Source organism: Aulonocara sp. 'chitande type north' Nkhata Bay, linkage group LG13 (assembly GCF_057382095.1).
Source record: "Aulonocara sp. 'chitande type north' Nkhata Bay isolate Kocher_YH1m ecotype deep benthic linkage group LG13, A_spYH_male_GT1.1, whole genome shotgun sequence".
NCBI lineage: Eukaryota > Metazoa > Chordata > Actinopteri > Cichliformes > Cichlidae > Aulonocara > Aulonocara sp. 'chitande type north' Nkhata Bay.
In genome coordinates, this window is record NC_141356.1 from 33,328,816 (window position 1) to 33,352,624 (window position 23,809).

Sequence of the window (23,809 nt, forward strand, 5' to 3'; positions counted from 1 at the left end):
AGTAAGCTAGTCAGTTTTGAAGATTAACAAAGACTAACACTGAGCAGTGCTGATTTTCTAACACTGGAATATTTCTAACATTTTGAGTTATTTTCCAGTGTTAGAAAATCAGCACTGCTCAGTGTTAGTCTTTGTTAATCTTCAAAACTGACTAGCTTACTTTTAAACATATACAGTGGACACATGTTTGACTCCTGTGATTAAAGCATCTTTCTTTTAGCTTAACGAGTGAACCGTCAGCTCGTTCAAACACACGTTAAAGTCCGTTTGGCTCGACACCACCGAACAGAGGCAGCAATATAACACAGCTCACATTAACAGTGCAGTGAATCCTGCTTGTGCCGTGATATTCAGGACTGCAAACCGAGCAGCATCACTGACTTTCAGCTTGTTGTGTTTGTGGATATATGACTGACTTTAATTATCCATAAAATCATCAGATTCTCTGTAAGATTAAGGTCGACTATTGAACGGCGCATATTTTAAAGTAAAGGCTTTAAAACCAAGTTAGTACAAACATCGCTAATGTCACATAACTTTGCCAACATGTGGCCAACAGTATGTTTTAATGTTCTTCATTATTAAACATTTGCGCATAAATAAGTGACATAATATTCAGTACTTACTTTTGAAATTTTACTCTTCGGCCACCCCGCTTCAACTGTTTTCTTTGGCAAAATTATCCACACCCACCACCGCACTATGAAGTCTGGGATATGTTGGGCCATGAAGGCTACACCGACCCATCCTTAGAATTCAGGGAAATAAAGGATGCGTTTGAGGGCCGCATTTCAATCAGCCTTTGGTACCTAGTAACTACACAAGCCAGGAAGTACCTGGCTTGTGTAGTTACGTCCTGGAGCACTTCCGTTGTGTTTTGGAGTTTGTACGTGCTTTGTCTCTAGGGGCCACCGTAGCACCTGATGATGAAACGTTTCTCATCTGAAAACGTCCAGATGAACAGAATCAACTTTCTTTACCTGGACGATTCAGCATACACGTGAAGATATTTTAACTCAGAAATGTTTACTCAAATTAACAAAGGAGACAGTAAAACCTGAAAGTCCAAGGGTGAAAATAAACATTTTTCCCACTGTTGGATCCACATGTTTATTCAAACAGTCAGTCAGTCAGACTAAAAACTTCATTTGACTTTTATTGTGAAAGGGCTTCAACAAAAAGGAAGAACATGTTAAAGCCATCAGTCTTTTCTGTGACCGCAAGCAGTGATGTGACCCGTTTAACTGAACCAGTGGTTTCCCATACACTCTCTGTTCCAGGGGACTCCACAGAGCCAGCACCACTCGGCCTTGCACAGCGGGCAGTGCATGTGCATGCAGCCGCCTGCAGGGGGAGACAGCGTGTCAGCCATTGTCACACGATCCTCGACATGTATGACACCACAGCTGTCCCTTACCATTTCTCTCCACGGGAACCGAACACGTTGGGCAGGGCCGGGTCGACTCGGCGATGACGAGCAGAGACGCTGACTCCCATCTCCCCATGAGCGACGCCTCCTCCCCGACCACGAAGCCCTGAGGAAGAAGAGGAGTCAGCTGATTGTTTTATTTTCGTCATCGTCCTACAACCTCTGTAACTGGCCAGCTCACCTGTGCTGCTTCCCCTGTGGGCGGGGCTGTCACTGCCTGACACGCCCCCTCATGGTACTCCCCCCTGCAGAGTCTGCAGAAGACAAAGCCGCAGCCAAGCCGGCGGTCACACTCCAACTTCCTTCTGCCATCAGGTGGGAGAAGCCCCGCCCCACAGCCAGGTGATGGACACATCATTCCTCCAGTGGTGAGCAGACACTCCTCAGCGCCATACTGCAGGTAGCGCCCATACTGAGAGGACACAGCAAAGGTGACTGAGGGTGCAGGTGGTTCAGCTGACTCACCTGGAGCATGCTCACTGGATGAATTTTGGTTTTCTTGCGTTATCGTTGCCATGGTAACCCCTTTCTGCTCACAGTAATTGGCTAGGATTGAGGCAGAGGCCTCTCATTGGCTCTTACTGGTTCCCATTTGCTTACAAAAATCTTCTTCAGGGATTTCATATTTGAGAGTCTGTCTGACATCTGTCTGCCACGTTCACTCTTTTATTTATTTATTTGTTTTTATTTTTTGATCATTTTTTGTTGGCCGAGTGTTGACAGACTTCACAATGTTTCACTCACAGTAAGTGTGAGAGTATTTGTATAATTATCTTTGTGATGCAGTACTGCGTGTACCTGCTCATCTCCCAGGATCCTGAAATGATGAACTTCTTTAATCAGAGAGTCGTCGCAGCCGACTGAAACATTAACACATGAAACATGTTTACACGCGTGTGCACACTCACACATGTCTGATAATGTCGCATGCTCCTGTCTGCAGTTAATGAACAATGATCATTGAAAATGAATTCAGATTCTTGGGCAGTCTTGTTCTGACATATTTCTACAGAGAGTGAAGGTTGCATTGACCACACCCCTTGTCCCCACCTGCACACGGCAGCGAGTAGCCAATCACAGGATGGTACACAAACTGCCGGTCATTCAGGCGCGTCTGGCAATAACGCTGGAAACAGTCGAGACAGATCACATGACGCTCCGAGCACTGGAAGACCAGGACCACGCCCCTGAGAGGCAGAAGGGGTGGGATTACACCTGGCTGATGGGTGATGGGTGGTGTGTGTGTGTGTGTGTGTCCGTGTGTGTGTGTGTGCGCTGTACATGACATCGGTGCAGGCGATACAGGGCACGCCTCTGGTGTTGGTCATGATGAGGTCGAGGGCCACGGAAAGGTCATCATCTGACGTCGGGTGAGACGCACACTTCATGTAAAACTCCTGAAGACAGACACACACACTCCACCTGGCTTAATCAATGACATTATCTGTGATGGCTCATGTGACAATCAAAAGTTCCCGGAAAAACTGAAGTGAGGCGGGGCGCTGTTAGACACCATGGTGTGAAGCAGATGGCCCCGCCCCTCCTTGAGCCTGGTTCTGCCGGAGGTTTCCTCCTGTTAAAAAGGAGTTTGTCCTTCCCACTGTCGTCAAAGTGCTTGCTCATAGGGGGTCATATGATTGTTGGGTTTTTCTCTGTATCTATGAAGCGCCTTGAGGCGACTTTTGTTGTGATTTGGCGCTATATAAATAAATTGAATTGAATTTAATTGAATCTAACCCTAGCGAGTTTATTTCCCATCTCCTGCAAGATCTTCTGAAACGGAATGAAGCACCTCTGTTGGATCGGGTTCACAGATCCCTTGGACCAAAGCCCAGAGATGGAGCACCTCCTTGCCCACTGCTCATTAGAGTCCACTACTTCCATGTCAAGGAACAGCTGCTACGTCTTGCAGGAGCAAACTCTCCTCTACTTTACCAGGGCAGAAGGATCTCCATTTTTCCAGACTTCACACCTGCAGTGGCTAAAAAACGTTCGCAGTTTACTAGTTTGAAGCACCTTCTGCACTCTAGTCCTGGGATCAAGTTCGGCCTGTTCTATTCAGCGGAACTGAGGATATCACTTCCAGATGGAGTTGTACGTAAGTTTACTGATCCTGCGTCTGCCACGGACTTTGCCAATAAGATCCTGGGGGGCCCTGCCTCTCAGGACACATAAGTGTCTTAGCCCGTTAGGCTGATATGTTCATCTTGGTTAACTTCTGTGAAATTTTTTATTTTTTTTATTTTTTTAGTAACATTTATTTGAGGTGAACTTGATTTATAGGATGTGTCTTGTTCTAATATATTTTTATACAATCCTTGATTTGTCTCTGCCTTGTATTGTAAGGAGCTTGAACTCAACTGAGACTTTGGATGGTTGGGAAGAAGTGCTCAGGGGTGTATTTGGTGGGGGGTGCGCGCATCTTGTTTGGGAAGATGCTTCAGCATTTAGGGGGAAGTTTGGGCGTTCTCTTTGTTTTTATGTTGTACTGTTCTGTACACTGACTTTGTTCTTTCTGTGCTTCTCACCGGTCAGCTTTTGTTTTTTTGTCTTTGTTCTAACATGGTATCGCAACTAAATATTAATAACCAACAAGCAGGTCACTCGTTTACGTTCTGTAGCTGGAATTGTAAAGGTCTGAATCAGCCTATTAAAAGGAGCAAGGTCCTCCATCATTTGCAATTTTTGGTGCCCAGATTGTGTCAGATCATTTTAGACTTCGTAAGTGCTCCAAAAACGTTAGAGCACTTGTGCAAATATGTGATGTCTTGATGAATCGAGCAGATATTAGAAGTTTACACAGCACCATTCTGGCATGAAAATATCTTTAAAGTTTATTTTGTGACCCAGAAACAGTAATATTTCAAACTCTGCCACTCTGTGTTCCTCTGCCACTGCCTCGTTTGAGGCAAAATAAATTTCTAGCAAACACCGTCGTAGTTACATGCGGCTGTCTTCTTGTTTGATAGCAGATGCTCCCTTCACCCTGGCCAAAAAGGCTAAAATGACCAAACAAAAAGTGGAAAACAGCTGAACATGAGAGGTTTTTGGACAAAGTTTGTTTTTTCCATTGTTTAAGCACTGCTTCCAGCCAAGAGTGATACCATATATGCCCCATAGCTGCAGAAAAGGCTAACATTGTTATCTTTTTACAAAAAAACAGCTGAACATGAGAGGTTTTTGGACAAAGTTTGTGTTCTCCATTCTTTAAGCACCGGTTCGAGCACCGTTTAAGCACCGGCACCGTTTCAAAAGTACCGGTTTGGTACTGGTATTGGATAAAACCTAAACGATACCCATTCCTATAACGACAGGCTGTCCTTGCAGACTGAGTTTAATCACCTGTCCTCTGCTCGGGCTGAAGAGATGCTGTTGAAGTGTCAGCACTCCCAGTATGAGTATGGGGATACGGCCAGTAAACTGCTTTCCCATCAGCTTCGTAGTGCAGCAGCTGCACATTCCATTCCTCGGATTCAGACATCAAACAGTGTTTCTATGGATCCTAAAATAATTAATAACCAATTTCGAGACTTTTATTCTCTTTATGCGTCTGAATCTGTATTTAGCACTGAATCTTTGGACTCCTTTTTCAATCATCTTAAACTCCCATCAATTGATCAAACACACAGTCTTCGGCTGGAGGGACCAATAACTGTAGAAGAGATCCTGAAAGCTATCAGCAAATTGCAGTGTTCTAAGTGTCCTGGACAGGACGGGTCTCCCGTTGAGTTCTATCGTAAATTTATGCCTAGACTGGCCCCACTCATGGTAAATATGTATAAGCATTCACTTGAAGTTGGATCCCTCCCACCTTCTCTACTACAGGCATCTATACCCTTGATCTTAAAAAAGGATAATGATCCATTACAATGTGGCTCATACCGTCCCATTTCTTTGTTAAATGTGGACTATAAAATCCTTGCTAAACTTTTAGCGATGCGTGTGGATAATCATCTCCTGGTTGGAACTTCTTTATACTTCCCTGTTTGCCGCTGTCAAAACAAATGGCACATATTCTGACTTTTTTCCTCTGTTCAGAGGGACTAGGCAGGGCTGTCCCATGTCGCCATTGCTCTTTGCAATTGCAATGGAGCCCTTGGCCATATCGCTGAGATCTAACCCAGGTATCACCGGGGTTACTAGAAATGGTATGGAACAAAAGGTCTCCTTATATACAAATGATTTGCTTCTTTATGTCTCAAAACCAGCATCCTCATTTCCTTTGGTGCTCTCAATACTTGAACAGTTTAGCCTTATTTCTGGCTATAAGCTGAATCTCGGCAAGAGTGAACTGTTCCCTCTGAATGCTGCTGCACAGAAATATCAGTGCACAGCACTGCCTTTTCGACTTGTATTGGACAACTGTACATATTTAGGGGTTAAAATTACAAGTCGATTTCATAATCTTTTCAAGCTTAATTTCAACCCACTTGTGGAGAAAGTTAGGCAGGATTTGGACAGATGGTCTCTTCTCCATCTGTCTGTGGCAGGGCGTATAAATGCGATTAAAATGAACATCCTTCCAAAATGTTCTTTTCTTTTTCAGTGTGTCCCTGTATTTATCCCAATTTCTTTTTTTGTTAAATTAGACAAGATTCTCTCGGTTCATTTGGAACAAAAACAAAACAAAACCCTAGAATACGCAAGACATATCTTCAAAGACCGAAAAAGATGGGGGGGTTGGCTTTACCAAACTTTATGTTCTATTATTGGGCATGTAATATTCGTATTCTCAGGTACTGGCTACAGGGGGAAGGTATGAATAATGCCCCGGCGTGGCTGAGCTTGGAGATTTCTTCCTGTGCCTCATCCTCTTTACCAGCCCTGATTTATGCCCAAAAGCAGCCTCCGAGTGCAGGTTTTTATAATAACACTATTGTCAAAGTTACCTTGAAAATATGGCATCAATTTCGTCGTTATTTTAAGCTGAACTTTTTTCCCTTCAGTCACCCATTTTGAAAAATCCCTCTTTTCAGCCTTCGTTAGTTGATGGTGCTTTTTGTTTGTGGGCCTCCTTGGTTATCAGGTCTTTTTCTGATCTGTATATTCAGAATACATTTGCCTCTTTTAAACAGCTCTCATTTAAATTTGGCCTTCCAAAAAGTCACTTTTTTCGCTACTTACAAATCCGGAGTTTTGTTAAGGAGAAATCCTCTCAGTTCCCATCTAACCTCCTTGTCATGACTTTGATAACCTTCTATTGCCTCCCCCTTCATCACAGGGCCTGATCTCTTGTCTGTATGGGAGAATATGTTCATTTGGCAACTCCTCAACCTCGGCTATTAAAATGGCATGGGAGCAGGATTTGGGATGTGTGATTCAGGATGTCTTTTGAGATAAAATTCTTTACCGGGTCCATGGCTCCTCATTATGTGCCAAACACAGGTTAATTCAATGTAAGATTTTACACCGCGTACACTGGACCAAAGCCAGACTAGCTCCAATATACCCCAACCTTAGCCCTGATTGTGACTGCTGTCATCAAACACCTGCCTCTTTAATGCATATGTTTTGGTCATGTCCATCCATCAAACAATACTGGATTAATATTTTTCTGACTCTATCAAAGATCATCCAGCTAACCCTCCAACCTGTGCCCTCAACCCCTTTGTTTGGGGTTCTTCCTGATACAGTTGTCTTGCCGACTCCCCAGGCGGATTTGGTAGCATTTCTCACCTTATTGGCAAGACGCAGAATATTGTTATGTTGGAAGTCCCCTTCTCCCCAATCCTGGGAAATCTGGATCAGAGATGCTTTGCATTTTAGCAAACTCGAAAAGATTAAATTCACCCTGCGTGGGTCTATGGTCAAATTTTTTAAGATCTGGCAACCCTTTTTTGATCATGTGCAGACTTTCCAGTCCCGTAACACTCCCAGTTAGCCAGCTCAGACTTTATTCTATTTTATCTAATGCTTAACTATACAGACTCTATTGTGCCTGCACTTTATGATGGCATTTATTTATCTACTTTATACATATTTCTTTTTTCTTACGGATTTGACTTATTTCGACGACTAAGCTGACCACTCATTTTGTTTGTTCCGTTTTGTTTTTTGTTTGTGTAGGGGTGTGGGTTCTGAAACTCTGCATATCTCTCTTGTCCACTCAGGAACTGCTATCTTGTACTCCAGGGTTTACTATTTGTATTATTAGCTTGGATCCTTTTTTTTTTCCTTTTTGTACACCTACTGGTACTCTTGTAATTATGAGGTGGAATGTATGTTTCATATTGTTTTACGTTCTTCAAAAAGAAAACGGCATATTGTTCAAGTTGTCTTTTGTAAAATGGATGCAGAAAATTCAATAAAAATATCTGGGGAAAAAAACTGAAGTCATGCTCCACCCCTCTGACAGCTGATCAATAGTTTGCAGATAAGTCTCTGAGCCGCTGCTTATTTTCTGATTCATCACTGATTCAGCTTTTTGGTGAAGCCTCGCCCCTTACCGCTTCGTTGCCTTGACAACCCTCTGACTGACAGATGCCATGGATGCGACCGGAAAGGAGCACGTCGTCCCAGCAGGACGGACCCTGCAACACACACAGTCAGTGCAGTACTGCAGTATAAGTACTGTAATACAAGTACTGTAGTACAAGCACTGCAGTATAAGTACTGTAATACAAGTACTGTAGTACAAGCACTGCAGTATAAGCACTGTAATACAAGTACTGCAGTATAAGTACTGTAGTACAAGCACTGCAGTATAACTACTGTAATACAAGTACTGTAGTACAAACACTGTACAGGGTGGTCCATTTATATGGATACACCGTAATAAAATGGGAATGGTTGGTGATACTAAAGTCCTGTTTGTGGCACATTAGTATATGTGAGGGGGCAAACTCCTCAAGATGGGTGGTGACCATGGTGGCCATTTAGAAGTCGGCCATCTTGGATACAACTTTTGTTTTTTCAATAGGAAGAGGACCATGTGACACATCAAACTTATTGGTAATGTCACAAGAACAACAATGGTGTGCTTGGTTTCAACGTAACTTTATTCTTTCATGAGTTATTTACAAGTTTCTCTTTGTTCACAGCCATTGACATGTCGAAGAGGTTAACACGTGAAGAGCGAAATCATGTTGATATCTGGTGAACGCAGTAACCGGGTCATTGCAGCAGATTTCAATGCAAGACACCCTACGAGACCACCCATCTCCCATGCTACAGTTAGCAAACTGCTTGCTAAGTTTCGTGAAACTGGTTCAGTGTTGGATTTGCCAAAATGTGGACGTAAGAAAACTGTCACTACTGAAGAAACATCAGTGGCTGTCCTAGCTTCATTCAGCAAGAGCCCACAGCGTAGCACTCGCCGCATGTCACTGGAGAGCGGCATTAGTCGAACATCCCTTTGGCGGATATTAGCTACTCACAAATGGCACCCTTACAAACTCCAGCTACTGCAGCATCTCAACGAGGATGACCCAGATCGGCGCACAGAATTTGCAGAATGGGCAAAACAAAAACTGGAACAGGACCCTCAGTTCACGCAGAAGATTTTGTTCAGTGATGAGGCAAACTTTTATGTGAATGGTGAAGTTAACAAACAAAACCACCGCTATTGGTCTGACACTGACCCACATTGGATGGATCCCTCCAAGACTGTTGGAACAACAAAAGTGATGGTTTGGTGTGGTATATGGGGCACAACGATAGTGGGTCCATTCTTCATCAATGGAAACCCTCAAGGCCACTGGATGTTTGAAATTGCTACATGATGATGTGTTTCCCTCTTTATGCACTGAAGCTGGCATGTTCCCTGAGTTTTTCCAGCAAGATGGTGCACCACCACATTATGGGTGCCAGGTCCAAGCATTCCTAGATGAACAGTTTCCTGGAAAGTGGATTGGTCGTCATGGGCCAGTTGAATGGCCCCCAAGGTCTCCCGATCTGACCCCCTTAGACTTTTATCTTTGGGGTCATCTGAAGGCAATTGTCTATGGTGTGAAGATACGAGATGTGCAGCACCTGAAACTACAGATACTGGATGCCTGTGCTGGCATTTCTCCCGCGGTGTTGCTATCAGTGTGTAAAGAGTGGGAGAAGAGGGTTGCATTGACAATCCAACACAATGGGCAGCACATTGAACACATTTTATAAGTGGTCAGAAACTTGTAAATAACTCATGAAAGAATAAAGTTACGTTGAAACCAAGCACACCATTGTTTTTCTTGTGACATTACCAATAAGTTTGATATGTCACATGGCCCTCTTCCTATTGAAAAAACAAAAGTTGTATCCAAGCTGGCCGACTTCTGAATGGCCACCATGGTCACCACCCATCTTGAGGAGTGTGCCCCCCTGTGGCACATGAGCCCCCTCATGTGCCACAAACAGGACTTTAATATCACCAACCATTCCCATTTTATTACGGTGTATCCATATAAATGGACCACCCTGTAGTACAAGCACTGTAGTACAAGCACTGTAGTACAAGTACTGCAGTATAAGCACTGTAGTACAAGCACTGCAGTACAAGTACTGCAGTATAAGCACTGTAGTACAAGTACTGCAGTATAAGCACTGTAATAAAAGTACTGTACACAGCAAAATCTCCAGTGTTAAATTAACACTAGAGAGTGTCTATATGGGTCCACACCTCTGAGTGTTAAATACAACACTGTTGAGTGTTAAATTAACACTTTTGACAGTGTTATATGTTTAAAAGTAACCTAGTCAGTTTTGAAGATTAACAATGGCTAACACTGAGCTGTGCTGATTTTCTAACACTGGAATATTTCTAATATTTTGAGTTATTTTCCAGTGTTAGAAAATCAGCACAGCTCAGTGTTAGTCTTTGTTAATCTTCAAAACTGACTAGCTTACTTTTAAACATATAACACTGTCAAAAGTGTTAATTTAACACTCAACAGTGTTGTATTTAACACTCAGAGGTGTGGACCCATATAGACACTCTCTAGTGTTAATTTAACACTGGAGATTTTGCTGTGTAGTTTAAGCAGAAACGTCTCTCACCCTGCTGAGCGTCAGCGCCGTCTGTTTGCAGCGTCGGCAGCGCGCTCGCAGTTTTCCTGGCTCGATGGAGCGGCAGCTCTTACAGAACACGAAGAAGGTACTGCAGGTACGCACACCTTTACACACAGTACACAGTCAGAGTAGTAAGGTGCTGCCAAGCATGATTAGGGTTATAAATACAATTTCAGGGTATTTGGTGGTACTCGTCTTTTCCAGGCAGCAGAAAGAATGTAATGTGCTACTGCAACCAGAAGGTGGCGCTCAAGTGCTCAGGGACATTTCTATACAAACGTTTTACTTTATCATCGTACATAAGAAACAAGAAGCACTGGAACTCACAGCTCCAGCGAGGTACTGAGTAATACTACTCTGAAGGGAGTATTACAGCACTTCATGTGTTTCATGTATAAAAACGTGTTTCAGCTCATTTTTAATTCTTTCATCAGAAATATATCAGACTCCTCCCTCACACCTCCATCTCAGGTGTGTGATGGATCACTGATCAGAGACAGGTGATGCATTCAGGTGCCCTCGTAAACTCGGGACTCAAACAGGATGTACTGTCAGCTGAGGCAACAGTTAAAATAAAATTTAAATTGAATAAAAATCGGTTATAAAATAAATAAATAAGTCTTTCTGAGAGTCCAGTGTGCTATTTGTTTCATTAGAAAAAACATTACATTTCAGGAATTTCAGCAGCAGCAAGGGACGGGGCATCGAGGCACCTGTAACCATGACATACTCACTGCTGTGAGCTCCAGCCTGCACCTCCTTCAGACTCTCCCCCTCTGCTCTGCCCTCTCCTCCCTCACTGTTGGCAGGGAGTCGAGAAGAGCTGAGGTCCAGCCTGGTCAAAGAGCCCTGCTCCTGCTCCTCCTCTCCGTCCTCAGCTCGGTGCTCCTGCATGAGCCGCTGAAAGGAGGCGCCTGAAGGAGGGAGGACGATGTGGACGGTGCTCTGCTCTGGGAGGTCGCAGCCCTGAGTGACAGGAGGAGGAAGAGGAGGTTTTTTTTTAAAAATTAATAATTAAAACAATGCAAATACAAACTGTCGTAGAGGATAAAACTGTAGAACAATATTCAAAGACAACAAAAACAACAAAAGACTGGAGGCAAAAATCAAAACAGTAACAGATGAGAAACGTCATCATAGATTTTAACAGATCTGCTGGATTTCAGTTTCTTCAGTTGTACGGAAGGCCCAACAGCGCCTCTACTACCTGAGGAGACTGCGGAGCGCACACATTCCCAGATCTCTGATGTTGAACTTCTACAACTGTGCCATCAGCAGCGTTCTGACGTATGGATTTCTAGTGTGGTTCCCCAGCTGCACCAAGGCCGATCAGCAAGCACTCCAGCGGGTGGTGAAAGAAGCTGGCAGAATTATTGGAACAAGTCTGCCAGAGATCAGTAATATCTTCCCCACTCGCTGTCTGAGGAGGGTGCACAGTATCCTGCGGGACCAACATCACCCTGCGCGCCACCTTTTCCATCTGCTGCCCTCAGGGAGAAGGTACAGGTCTATACAGGCCAGAACATCCAGACTGGCCAACAGCCTGTATCCACAGGCTGTGAGGCTCCTGAACTCTCTGCCCCCCTCTCACGGACAATAACCATATCCAACTTCTTAATAGCAATGAACTGGTCTGCATTGGTGCATCATATCTTTATTCTAATAATAATAATAATAATACATTTTATTTATAGGCGCCTTTCAGACGCTCAAGGTCACCTTACAAAAACACGTGAGCAATAGCAGCAAAAAATATATTAAACATGGTAAAATCTAATTTAGTCAGTCATTCAGTCATAAAAGTATAAAAGCAAATATAAAAACTGAGCAAGGTAAAAATGGACTAAGACAGATCAGCTGTATGCAATGCTGAATAGATGAGTTTTGAGACATGATTTAAAAGTGGTGAGAGCGTTTGGCTCATTAGTGACAGGCTCTGAGTCCAATGGTAGTCAGGCGAGCAGGTGGAACAGACAGAAGGGAAGAAGAGCGGAGTGTACGATGGAGTGAGTACGTATGAAGATCAGATAAATATGGAGGAGCGAGGTTATGAAGCGCTTTGAAAGTGAGAAGAAGGATCTTGAAATTGACATGGTGGTGAACTGGAAGCCAATGGAGCTGTTTAAGAACAGCTGTTATATGTTCAGTGGATCTAATTCTGGAAATAATACGAGCAGCTGTATTTTGAACTAACTGCAATTTATGGAGAGATTTATGAGGTAGACCACAAAGAAAGGGATTCACAGTAAGCTAAACGAGATGTGACAAGAGCATCGACAAGTATGGCGGTACTGTTTGAAGTGAGTGAAGGACGAAGGCGGTTAATATTACAGAGATGAAAATATAATTTATATGTGCTGCGAAGGACAGAGCGCTGTCGATGATGACACCAAGACTCTTAACCTGAGGGGAGGGTGTGACAACAGTCATCGATGGATAACGAAAGACTGGTTGGGACTTTGGTCAGTTTTGATTTGGTGCCTATTAAAATGAATTCTGTTTTATTAAATTTAAGAAAGTTGTGAGTAAACCAGACCTTGATTTCACTTAAACAGTCAGAAATGGATGTGGGTGGGAGAGTAGCTGTGGGTTTGGAGCTGGGTGTCATCTGCGCAGCAGTGAAACTGGAAGTTAGGCTTCCTGATAATATTACCTAGGGGTAGGAGATAGATGATAAAAAGTAAAGGACCCAGGACAGAGCCTTGGGGTACACCAGAATTAACTGGAGTAGATACTGATCTGTGAGAGAGTAATTGAACAAACTGTGAGCAGCCAGAGTAAACCAGGCGAGTGCTGTACCACTGATGCCAATAGATGCTAATCTGTGAAGAAGGATGTGGTGGGAGATTGTGGCAAAAGCTGCTGTAAGCTCAAGAAGAATGAGGATGGAGATGAGTCCAGAGTCAGCTGCAAGCAGAAGATCATTGGTGATTTTTACTAGACATGTTTCTGTACTGTGACATGAACGGAAGCCGGACTGAAACTGTTCGTACAGGTTATTTCCAGTGAGATGACGATGAACCTGTGCAGCCACTATCTTTTCCAGAACGTTGGCTAAGACAGGCAGATTTGAAATTGGCCTGAAATTATTTAGATTGGAGGGATCTGAACCATTCTTTTCAGTACTGGAGTTATTATTGCATAGAAGGTAATCTATATTCTGCTCTTGCTCTTGACGAAGGCGGTCGCACTTTTCTCCTCTCCTCCTCCTCTCCCTTAGCTTCCCTGCTTAGCCTCTTGTGTCCTTGTCTAGTCTCGTGTTTTTTGTATTACTTTCCCTGGAACATTCTCTCACAGTCTGTTCTCTAAAACCTAAAAGAGGAATAAAGGCCACCTGGGTTGGCAGGAAGACTGTTTACTTAGCCTGGCAGGGCGAAGGACACTGTCCCAGCTGAACTCTGGACACACACATACATATACACTGATATGCACACACTCATCTCCCTTCCCTTTCCAAACGCCTTCGACACTTATTCCCTCCCGATGCTGCACCCCCCCGTTGCTTGTCATGTGTTTCTTTGGTGTATTAAGTGTTTTTTCATGTGCAGAGGTGTTTTTTTCTGTTCTCAAACTGATCTCCCTGTTGGAGCTCAGTCTGGGAGGAGTTATTTTCACTGATTTGAGTGACAACCAGCTGATACAGGACATGAGAAAAACAGATGGTGTAATGTTTCACAGGCTGAATCACTAAAAGAACACGGGTCCAAATGTAAACCTCCTTTTTAGAAATTCAGATACGGGGTATTTATTATTAATGACCTTAAAATGGGTTTCTTTAACTTTTGGAGGAACAGGCTACTTAACAAATTCAGAAAACACCTTTTCCACTAGTGACTGATCCCCGTGAAAGGCCTGCACACGTCTACCCGAGTCAAACTCATGGAAAAGAATCGATTTGAAGTTCACTCTAATAAACTTATTGTACTATCATTTAAATTAAAGTTTCCAATTTTGAAGCTTGGCAGCGCTGGTTTGATGTTAGAATGTAACAATGTGTTGCATAATAGCTGAGCTAATGGGATAGCATGACAAACCTTTCTGGTATCTTTTAGTGGGCAGTCTAAATTGTGTCTCTTCAGAAAAGATACATAATCCAGTAAAGCACCATTAGAGTCTAACAAGTCAGTTACAAACAAGATGCCGCTCTCAAACCAGTTTCTGGTAAATAATGGCTTTCTAGCGGTTATCAGTCTATTGTTCCAAAGTGTCCACATGTGAGACGAGGAGAAGGAGAGGACCTGTTTGAGAAAACTAGATAGTTTAACCGGAATTTTACTGAAATTCGAGGAAGAGGAGGAGATCACTGGCATGTAGACCCCTCTGAGTGATCACTTCCTCCTGCAGATGCCTCGACCCCGCAGTGACCCCTGACCTCTAGCGTACCTGCAGTGTGGCGGTGCTCTGCAGCTCCCGGCCTGCAAACAGCACCTTGAGGCGCTCCGGCCGCACCCCCTGCTGACTCCCCACCACCTCCTTCAGCTGAGCCACGCTCGCCTCCTCCTGCAACTCCACCGGGACGCCAGGGCCCAGGTTAAAGCGCACAAACACTGAGGACAGACACACACACACACACTTCAGCTTCACGTAGGTTATTTGCCACGTGTTCTTTTGAAAGTAAAATGACGTCACTGCGTGTAGCACCTGAACTCTAATCAGGTCATTGGCTGTGTCCCAATTCAGGGTCTGCACGCTTGAGGCACGCGCACTACACGCACTACGCGTACTACGTACGGTGCGTACTATAAGTACGAGAAGTGCGGAAGTGAGAGGCTTGTGAAATGGGACGGGACGGTCTAACCTGCGTCGCGCTGTTCAGGTTGCCTAGCAACCATGATACTAACCACGAGAAACGTTACATACAGCTTTGTTTGAAATTAATGAAGGAGAAAAAATGTTTTGTTGGTCATTCATTTTTGTCATGACATCACTTTGATTAGTTGAGTATCTGAGGCTGAGACCACGGGACTGTAAATATATGTGTGTGTGTGTGTGTGTGTGTGTTATAGCAGTGAGCTTGAACTCTGGGTCAAAGATTCAAGTTGCAGTTATTTATATTTCTTATCACCTCAAATCTTCACTCAAAGACGAGTATCTGTGACAGTGTATATATAGATGTATTATATATAAGAGACAAATATTGTTCTTTTAATATGTTGACATTACTAAATTTGGCTCAATGCTTACATACATGTGTAAAAAGGAAAATGTACGAGCTGTGATAACTGTGTCTGATAGAATGAAGAGTAGACTGATATATGAAATATTCCTTTATTGGGTGAGAAAATCAGACCATGTCATAACTGCTGTAAGTCATACAGAATAGATATCAGAGCCTTAACCCATTTTTTAACTAATGCTGTGTTCTGGTAATTTGACAGCATACATGCCACTGCAAACAGTTGGTTGATATTATAAACATGTGACATGGTAATGATGCTATCAAAAAGTTTGTTCTGTTTGATCCTCCTAATGACTCGCTCCACATGTACCCTGAGTCTGGCTATGGCCTGCGTCTCCTTAACCTGGTATGCTGGCATCTGCTTCTGCTTAGATAGAAAAGGTGGGCAGTACACTTTGCATTTACAACAATCAGTGATTAGGAAGCCCTTATCTACCATCACTGCCATGTCTTCAGTCAACTTCTCAGCAATGCCTGATTGTTTGAATAGTTCCTTGTCACTAACCGAACCAGCATACAGATTAGAGATGAATGTCACTGGACCATGTGGAGCTATGCCAACCAGGGCTTTCATCGTACAGTGGGATTTGTACGAAGAGTACATTTCACTTTGGAGAAGTGGTGAGGATGGTGTCTGACACCTCAGCTCTGTACAGTCAAGGATCATCTGGGTGTCTGAGAAATCTTTGAATTCCTCAGGGAGGTAAGCTTGCACTCCTTCACGTGTAAGCCAGATGCATTGAGACCCCAGTGCAGTGGCAAGAAAATTTGTCCATGTTGCAATAATGCGGCTCACTGTGGACTGGTGTATGTTAAATCGGTGTGCCAGGTCCCTCTCCTTCAAACCAACTGACAGGAAAACCAGGAAAAGAAAAAACTCGTCAATTGGCTGTAGCAGCTGCCTCTGGAAGGTGAAAACAAAAGGGAAAATGTTACTCCTTAAGCTATGAACTAGTAAAATTATGCTTTTCTTGGCTAAATGTTTTGTAATGGTTATGCATACCGTACCATGGGGTAAACAATGAGGTGCTGTAGTGCACAGGTGTATGTATGTAAAGGATACTGAGTCTAGCATACATACACCTGTGTATGTATGCTACTGTACATAATGTAATGTTATTGTACATAAATACAATAACATTACACCTCTAGTTCTAACTACCAACAAACCCATAACCTACTGTTGATGTGCGTGCAGGTGTCAACACTTCTTCGTTCCGATTGGCAGCTGACTTGGCTCTTGAAACCCGGATCATTTTATAGATGCAAGGCTCAATCAAAACCCAGAATGCCATCAAATGATCATAGCTTGGAAATCTATTCACGAGAGAGCCATACATCGTGTCAATCATTAATTAACATTACACACTGACATAAAAATAATGTGAACTGTGACAAATATGCTAATGGAATGCTGTATAAAATAGTCTGATTAAGAGTATTTGGTGTTGTATTTTACCTGTAGCATTAGGATATCGTTTAAATACTAAAGCATCTACATAAAACATACAATCAGCAGAGAAAAAGTAAATTTCTATTTTGTTTTCATTAAGACTGGAAAAACTTTCTAAATTTAACTGATGGTGACCTTGGTATATTTTAAACAGTTAGCTTGAATAGAACTTAGGTGTACCTGGTATAGAATCGGATGTCAGTGTCGGAGCCAGCAAAACGCTGTAACCCAAATTCTCGCTGGACACGTAACTCCTGTATTTCCTTCCTCAGAGTCTCCACGTCTTTGAACAGGTCTTCTGCAGCTGATGCAGATATGTCCAATGCAGACGGCTCGGGGACTGAGCAGTAGTCATGATCTCTTGTAAGACGAACTAGTTCAGGGCGTCGCTCCGTTCTCTCCCAAACACTACGCCGCGGTGGTTCAACTTTATAGCCATTCTACTCAAAAAGTGTTGGTACAGCACCTTTAATAAGCCTCCTTCGACCATCGAGGGTTGTTGGCTCTATGAGTTGATCACTGGCAAAGTGTCTGCAGCAGACCCTGGTGTGAGAGGTAATCGTGAAATGATCCCGGCGTATGTTTACCAGCCATTGTCTTCTCAAGTGGAATGGGTCGGAAAGGCATGAAAACTTAGTATGCCGTTAAATTTGGCTGAAGCTGAACAAAGTGGGACACAGCGATGCTCGGAGTATTTCTTCTCCTGCTGTTGAAAATGGTCTGTTTTAAACACTTTCCTTTTTATACTCATTCTGAAGCGACATTAGCATAGCTACCGATAGATAAGCAAACGTACCGGAAACGCACAAGCGGTACTATTTGGAAACGGAAATACGTCACATGCCCTAGTGCAAGTAGTCTATTCAGGGTCTGCAGCCTTAAAGTACGCATTTCAAGGCCGATTACGTCACAGCGGCGCGCCGAAGGCTGTCCCAATTCAAAGGCTGCTCAAAATGCGACCCTGAAATGCGTCCTTCATTTCCCTGAATTTTAAGGCTGTGGCAGTGTAGACTTCGTGGCCCAACATATCCCAGAATGCATAGCGCAGCAGTGGGTGTGGATAAATTTGCAGAAAAAAACGGCGGATGAGGGGCGCCCGAAGAGTACACTTTAAGTACTGAATATTATGTCACTTATTTATGTGCAAATGTTTAATAACGAAGAACAATAAAACATTCCTGTTGGCCACATGTCGGCAAAGTCATGTGACATTAGTGACGTTTGTACTAACTTGGTTTTAAAGTCTTTACTTTAAAATATACGCCGTTCAATAGCTGAGCTTCATCTCACAGAGAATGATCAAAGCTCATGTAGAAACAAACAAACAAATGAACAAAAGATTTTCTCCTTCATTTCTGTCAAACAAAGCTATGACACGTTTCCAGCTGTTATTATCATGGTTGCTAGGCAACCTGGGCAGCGCAACGGAGGCTTTTTTTTTTTTTTACTTTATTGACAAACAACAGTATCAGCGCAACGGAGGCTAGACCGTCCCATTTCACAAGCCTCGCACTTCCGGCCTTAGCGGTCTTTGAGTACGCGGCCCTTGAGGATCGTTGAGGCTGCGTACTTTAAGGCTGCAGACCCTGAATTGGGAGACAGCCACTGTGTGATATATGGGACCACGAAGCGTGCACCGGACCACGCTTGATATTTGGGGAAATCGACGGCGCATTTGAAGTACACTTCGAATTGGGACAGCCGTCGTCGCGTGGCGGTGACGTAATCGCCCTTAAAATGCGTATTTCAAGCGTGCAGACCCTGAATTGGGACACAGCCACCGATCCGCACACAGGACAGCCCACACAGAACCCTCACTGACCCGCATCAACCAAAAAAAGCAGATCAGCTGACTGACCGGATCAATCAGCTGATCGGTCCGGTAGACTCACCGATCATGCTTCTCTCTGCTCTCTCCGTCCTTCATGTGTGTTTACAGTCTGCGGGCCGCAGTGCCCCCTGGGGGCTGTAGTTCTTTTTTCTTCGTCTTCAGTTGACTCCAACAATCAGGCGCATTACCCCCACCTACTGGTTGGAGGTGTAGCTTTAGGGCTGTGTGTCAGGTGTGTGTGTGTGTGTGTGTGTGTGTGTGTGTGTGTGTGTGTGTGTGTGTGTGTGTGTGTGTACCTGTGTATGGGTATTAATGTCTTCGTGGGGACCAAAATCCCGGTCCCCATTAGTTTGAAGACACTTTTGAGACTCAAAATATGGTTTTAATGTCAGGGTTACATTTAGGTGAGGTTAAGGGGCTAGGGCAGGGGTCAGCAACCTTTAACCCCCGAAGAGCCACTTGGACCCGGTTTCCACGCAAACAAAAACACTGGGAGCCACAAATACTTTCTGACATCTAAAATGAAGATAACACTGTATACATTGTTTTTTTACCTTTATGCTTTGTGTGAGCAACTAAGGTGTGTTGCTTATGAAATCCATGAAGTGCTACAGAGAAAACTACATTTTATTTATGTAATTAACACATTTTGAACTCTTAAAGAAATATAACAAAAAGGAAAGACACTCAGTTGAAGGTCTCTTACATGAATTTAAAAGCTGAACTAAAATGATCCATGTAGCAAAGAAAAACTGTTGAGAGCCGCCACCCTTGTATCGCCTTTGGGTTTTTGGAGCTTTGACCTGAATGTTAAAAAATAATTGGAAAAAAACACTATGCTGCTAAAAAAAATATTGCAAAATTCTGCATAAATATGTATTTTACCATGTTAATGTGTGTGGCGGGGCGTGGTCTGCAGCGCCGCTGCAGGGGAGTCGGATGCACCTGAGCGGCACCCAAAATCACAAGTCTGTGCTCTCTATGCTGTTGTGTTGGTGTGTGTCGGGCTGTGAGCTGCAAAGCTACAGCCTGCTGTGTGCGTACAGCAACCGTGTGTGAAAAGCGGTCGATAAAGAGATGCTGAAAAACGTGTTCATGCAAACATCGTCGGGCCTGCCGTGACTTCTGCTCCTGAACCTCTGCGCACAGCGTCTGCAGATCAAGGCTGTACGAAGTCACTTTCATCTTTACAGGACTGTAAGCTGTCGTCTGTGAGGCGTGAGCGTGTTTGTTTTTAACACAGTTCACGGTGGAGAACAGCTGGTGACATAATGTGGATCCGAAGATCCATAACTGGCCTACCTGGGGTCGAAAGTCTCGATAAATGCACAGCGTTTCGGCGGCTACACCGGCTTCCGCCAGTGTGACGCTTATTTTGAGCAACGAAAAATAATGAAATATAATTTTATTTTTATATTTCAATATCACAATAATCTTCCAATGTAGAACTACAAGTTAAAAAAGAACTAAACACAAATAAAATACACTTCAGCTAAACACTTCTCATTTATTTTACCCAAACCACGCAGGGCCGCAGTATAAGGACCAAAGAGTTGCATGCGGCTCCCGAGCTGCAGGTTACCGACCCCTGGGCTAGGGAAGGGTTAAGTCAATGAGATGTCCCCATGAGGATATGAATACACACACGTGTGTGTGTGTCTGTGTGTGCGTGTATCTGTGTTTGTGTGTGTGTATCTGTGTCTATGTGTTTGTCCGGGTTCCTCACAGTTGCCGGTTGAATTCTTGTTCTGACATCCCGACCTCTGTCTGATGCCCAGTTATTGATTATGATTTTCAAGGAAATGACGTCTGCAGCAGGAAGTGGCTCAGTTTCCCTTTCTGACAGTTCACCTGCTCCCCTGCAGAGGGCCTGGCTGATTTATTTGAACTCTGGGTTTAAAGGCCTCGAGAGCTTGAGAGAGGAGGTGAGGAGAAGTGCAGAGCGGTGCGCTGAGAAGTGGAACGACCTCACACTCGTCTCTGCTTAACAATGGGATGCTGCGTGTCCACCGTGCTGAAACTACAATATCCAGAAGATGGACTACAAAATGCAAATCTTCTGGAGGTCATATAAATGAGAGCAGCCTGTGAATGTATCGTGCACTACAGAGGCTGGAAGGAAGAGGAGCATTTGGGGTCAGAGTCACTGATGTCTGCAGAGAACAAACACAGGGTTCCTGCAGAGGCTCAGAGTCTGTTTGTCCCGACAGCTGTGAACAGCAACATTTTGGGCCTTATGCACATGTGTTTGTTTCACTCCCAGGAGGAGAGTATTTAAACGAGTTATGTAAATGTGACACAATTTACTGCATGAAGTCTAACGTGGACGTTAGAAGGGGTCAGCACAGAGACTACAAGCCCATTATCATCAATGGAGCTCCAGTGGAGAGGGTGCAGTCCTTCAAGTATCTTGGTGTCCACATCTCCTCAGACCTGACATGGGCTGCCCACATTCAGGTCCAGACCAAAAAGGCTAGGCAGCGCCTGTATCACCTACGACAACTGAGGAAGTTCAGGGTCTCTCCAAAGATCCTCAGGATTTTCTATACAGGCGCTGTGGAGAGCATCCTCACACAGAACATGACATCGTGGTTTGGGAACAGCTGTGTGAAGGACCAAAAAGCTCTCCAGAGAGTGATCCGTACAGCAGAACGCTGCTGCAGGATTGCTCTCCCCCCGCTTCAGGACACCTACACCAGGAGATGCCGGACTAGAGCAGATACTGAAGGACCCGTCCCATCCTGGCAACAAACTGTTCCAACTTCTGCAATCTGGTAGAAGGTTCCGCATCTTCCGGGCAAGGACAGAGAGACTCAAGAGGAGCTTCTATCCCCAAGCCATCCGTGCCCTAAACACACACACCCGCCCTCTCACATCATCTATAATTGACTGAGACAGGACTCTTCCAGACACTAAACCAAGGCACAATGTACATTTCAATTCCTTTAATTTTAAATATGTTTATATTGTCTATCCTGTAAAATAGTCAGATGTCTATTCATATTAATGTACAGAATTCACCTGCTTGCTGCTACTACTGCACATTCACCCAGTGTATATACTATATATATATAATGTTCTTCCTCTACCCCCCCCCCCCCCCCCCCCCCATTTTTGCGCATGTCGAGGAGCGTGTCAGGCTACATTTCACTGTGTGTTATACTTGTATAACTATTCATGTGACAAATAAAGAACCTTCAACCTTCAACCTTGAACGTGTTCTCCCTGCTGCTGGGACAGGAGGGAGGCTTTATCAGGACGGGCGTCCTAAAAAGCTTCATTCTGTTCCTCAGTAACACTGTTTGTGCAGGGTCAAAGGTCATCAAGAAACCAACCAATAGGTTTCAGTCAATTTTGGTGGCTCCACCCACCTGATAAAACCCCAGATCATCCAATCAGAGCTGGCTGAGGCAGCTGGACCACTGAGGAGGTGCTGTACAGATGGTTCTGTTCTGTAGAACGTCATGTGACTAACATGTCACATGACGTTCTTCCCACTGAGTTCTCTCTTTCTTTCGAATGACATCATTGTGTGTGTCCATTCAGAACTCCATTTGAATATGAATCAGTGGTCGCTGGGCGGAAAACAGCCGACACAAAGACTCCTTCACTGTGCCCCCCCTTACTTCCTGAAACCAGCCGGCCTTCTTCATGAAGACCGTTTTCTTTTCTTCCCTGTTGAAAGACGCTCTGAGAGTCTAACGCTGCTGACAACGGGAGGAGGAGGAGGGGGAGCGGGGGTGCGCTCCGGCCTCCTTTCAAACAGCTCGGAGGTCTGGACTGAACCCAAACAGCCAGAGCTGATCCAGGACTCCTAAAAGGCCCGACTGTGGGAGAAAATGTGAAAGGAGCAGGACGAAGAGGAAGACGTGGTGGCGTCTCCCTGACTCCTCTTCGGCCTCCTCATCTTAGAGGAGCTGCTCCTTTAATGAAAGTGTCTGTGGTGATTTGTGGGGTTGGTAATCAGTCTGAACCAAAAACCACGACCTTTTCCCAGGACCTCCTTCGTCCATCAGAGGAGGAGGAGGAGTCCCAGAGAGGGTAGGCACGCAGGGGAGCAGGAATGCTCACTGCACGTCCTCACAAAGTGAACCTGGACAGTCAACACATAAAGAGCTACCAGTACTACTACTATATACTGTATCATACACTGTATGACACCCAGCACTACACTACAGTACTGCAGTACTCTGTGCAGTACTACAGCTGCTGACTGAGCTTTAACTCAGTTTGACTCTGTCAATGATTCCTGCAGAGCCGCACCTGTGCAGCTGTGTGCAGGTATGATAATGACTAAATCGCCTATCTAGGGGCGATCGTGGCGATTGTGTGTTCGTCTTGTAATCGGAAGGTTGCTGGTTCGAGCCCCGGCTCGGACAGTCTCGGTCGTTGTGTCCTTGGGCAAGATACCTACCGCCTACTGGTGTTGGCCAGAGGGGACGATGGAGCGATATGGCAGCCTCGCCTCTGTCAGTCTGCCCCAGGGCAGCTGTAACTACAACTGTAGCTGCCTCCACCAGTGTGTGAATGTGAGAGTGAATGAATAGTGGCATTGTAAAGCGATTTGGGTGCCTTGAAAAGCGCTATATAAATCCAATCCATTATTATTATTATTATTATCTCCCTCCTGTAACCACGCCCACCCCTCGCTGAGCCTGGTATTGCCGGAGGTTTCTTCTTGTTAAAAGGAAGATTTTACTTCCCACTGTCACCAAATGCTTGCTTTACCTTAGAATATAAAGCACCATGTGGCCGGGGCCTTTCCACAGTTTAAACACACACAGTTAGTGGGGTTAGTTTAATCGATGATTTGGAATTATCCGTAGGTGTGAATGGCTGTCTGTGTTAGCCCTGCGTCAGACTGGCGACCTATCCAAGGTGTACCCTGCTTCTCAGCCTTTGGTAAGCCCCCCCATGCCCCACGAC

At 44.3% G+C, this 23,809-nt stretch overlaps 2 protein-coding genes across 2 annotated transcripts; both read right to left on the reverse strand.

Moving 5' to 3' along the window:
• Positions 1-1,136: 1,136 nt before the first annotated feature.
• prkn (parkin RBR E3 ubiquitin protein ligase) lies at positions 1,137-19,085 on the reverse strand. Its single transcript, XM_086260088.1, has 11 exons — positions 18,945-19,085; positions 14,804-14,967; positions 11,155-11,386; positions 10,409-10,524; positions 7,876-7,959; positions 2,711-2,826; positions 2,480-2,616; positions 2,228-2,289; positions 1,611-1,841; positions 1,418-1,535; positions 1,137-1,344 (listed from the first exon to the last, which is right to left on the reverse strand). The coding sequence occupies exons 1-11, from the start codon at positions 18,949-18,951 to the stop codon at positions 1,241-1,243; spliced, it is 1,371 nt and encodes a 456-aa protein (XP_086116214.1). The 5' UTR covers positions 18,952-19,085; the 3' UTR covers positions 1,137-1,240.
• Positions 15,643-17,483, reverse strand: LOC147316546 (uncharacterized). The gene is made up of 3 exons (XM_086260089.1): positions 17,233-17,483; positions 16,781-16,916; positions 15,643-16,503 (listed from the first exon to the last, which is right to left on the reverse strand). The coding sequence occupies exons 2-3, from the start codon at positions 16,892-16,894 to the stop codon at positions 15,715-15,717; spliced, it is 903 nt and encodes a 300-aa protein (XP_086116215.1). The 5' UTR covers positions 16,895-16,916; positions 17,233-17,483; the 3' UTR covers positions 15,643-15,714.
• Positions 19,086-23,809: the final 4,724 nt, after the last annotated feature.

Coding starts and splice junctions, on each gene's coding strand:
- LOC147316546 (XM_086260089.1), bottom strand. CDS start 16,894: ATGGCATTCTGGGTTTTGATTGAGCCTTGCATCTATAAAATGATCCGG. Junction 16,504..16,780: donor CACCTGCACGCACATCAACA/GTAGGTTATGGG, acceptor TTCACCTTCCAG/AGGCAGCTGCTACAGCCAAT.
- prkn (XM_086260088.1), bottom strand. Junction 10,525..11,154: donor GCAGGCTGGAGCTCACAGCA/GTGAGTATGTCA, acceptor CTGTGTGTAAAG/GTGTGCGTACCTGCAGTACC. Junction 1,345..1,417: donor GGTTCCCGTGGAGAGAAATG/GTAAGGGACAGC, acceptor CTCCCCCTGCAG/GCGGCTGCATGCACATGCAC.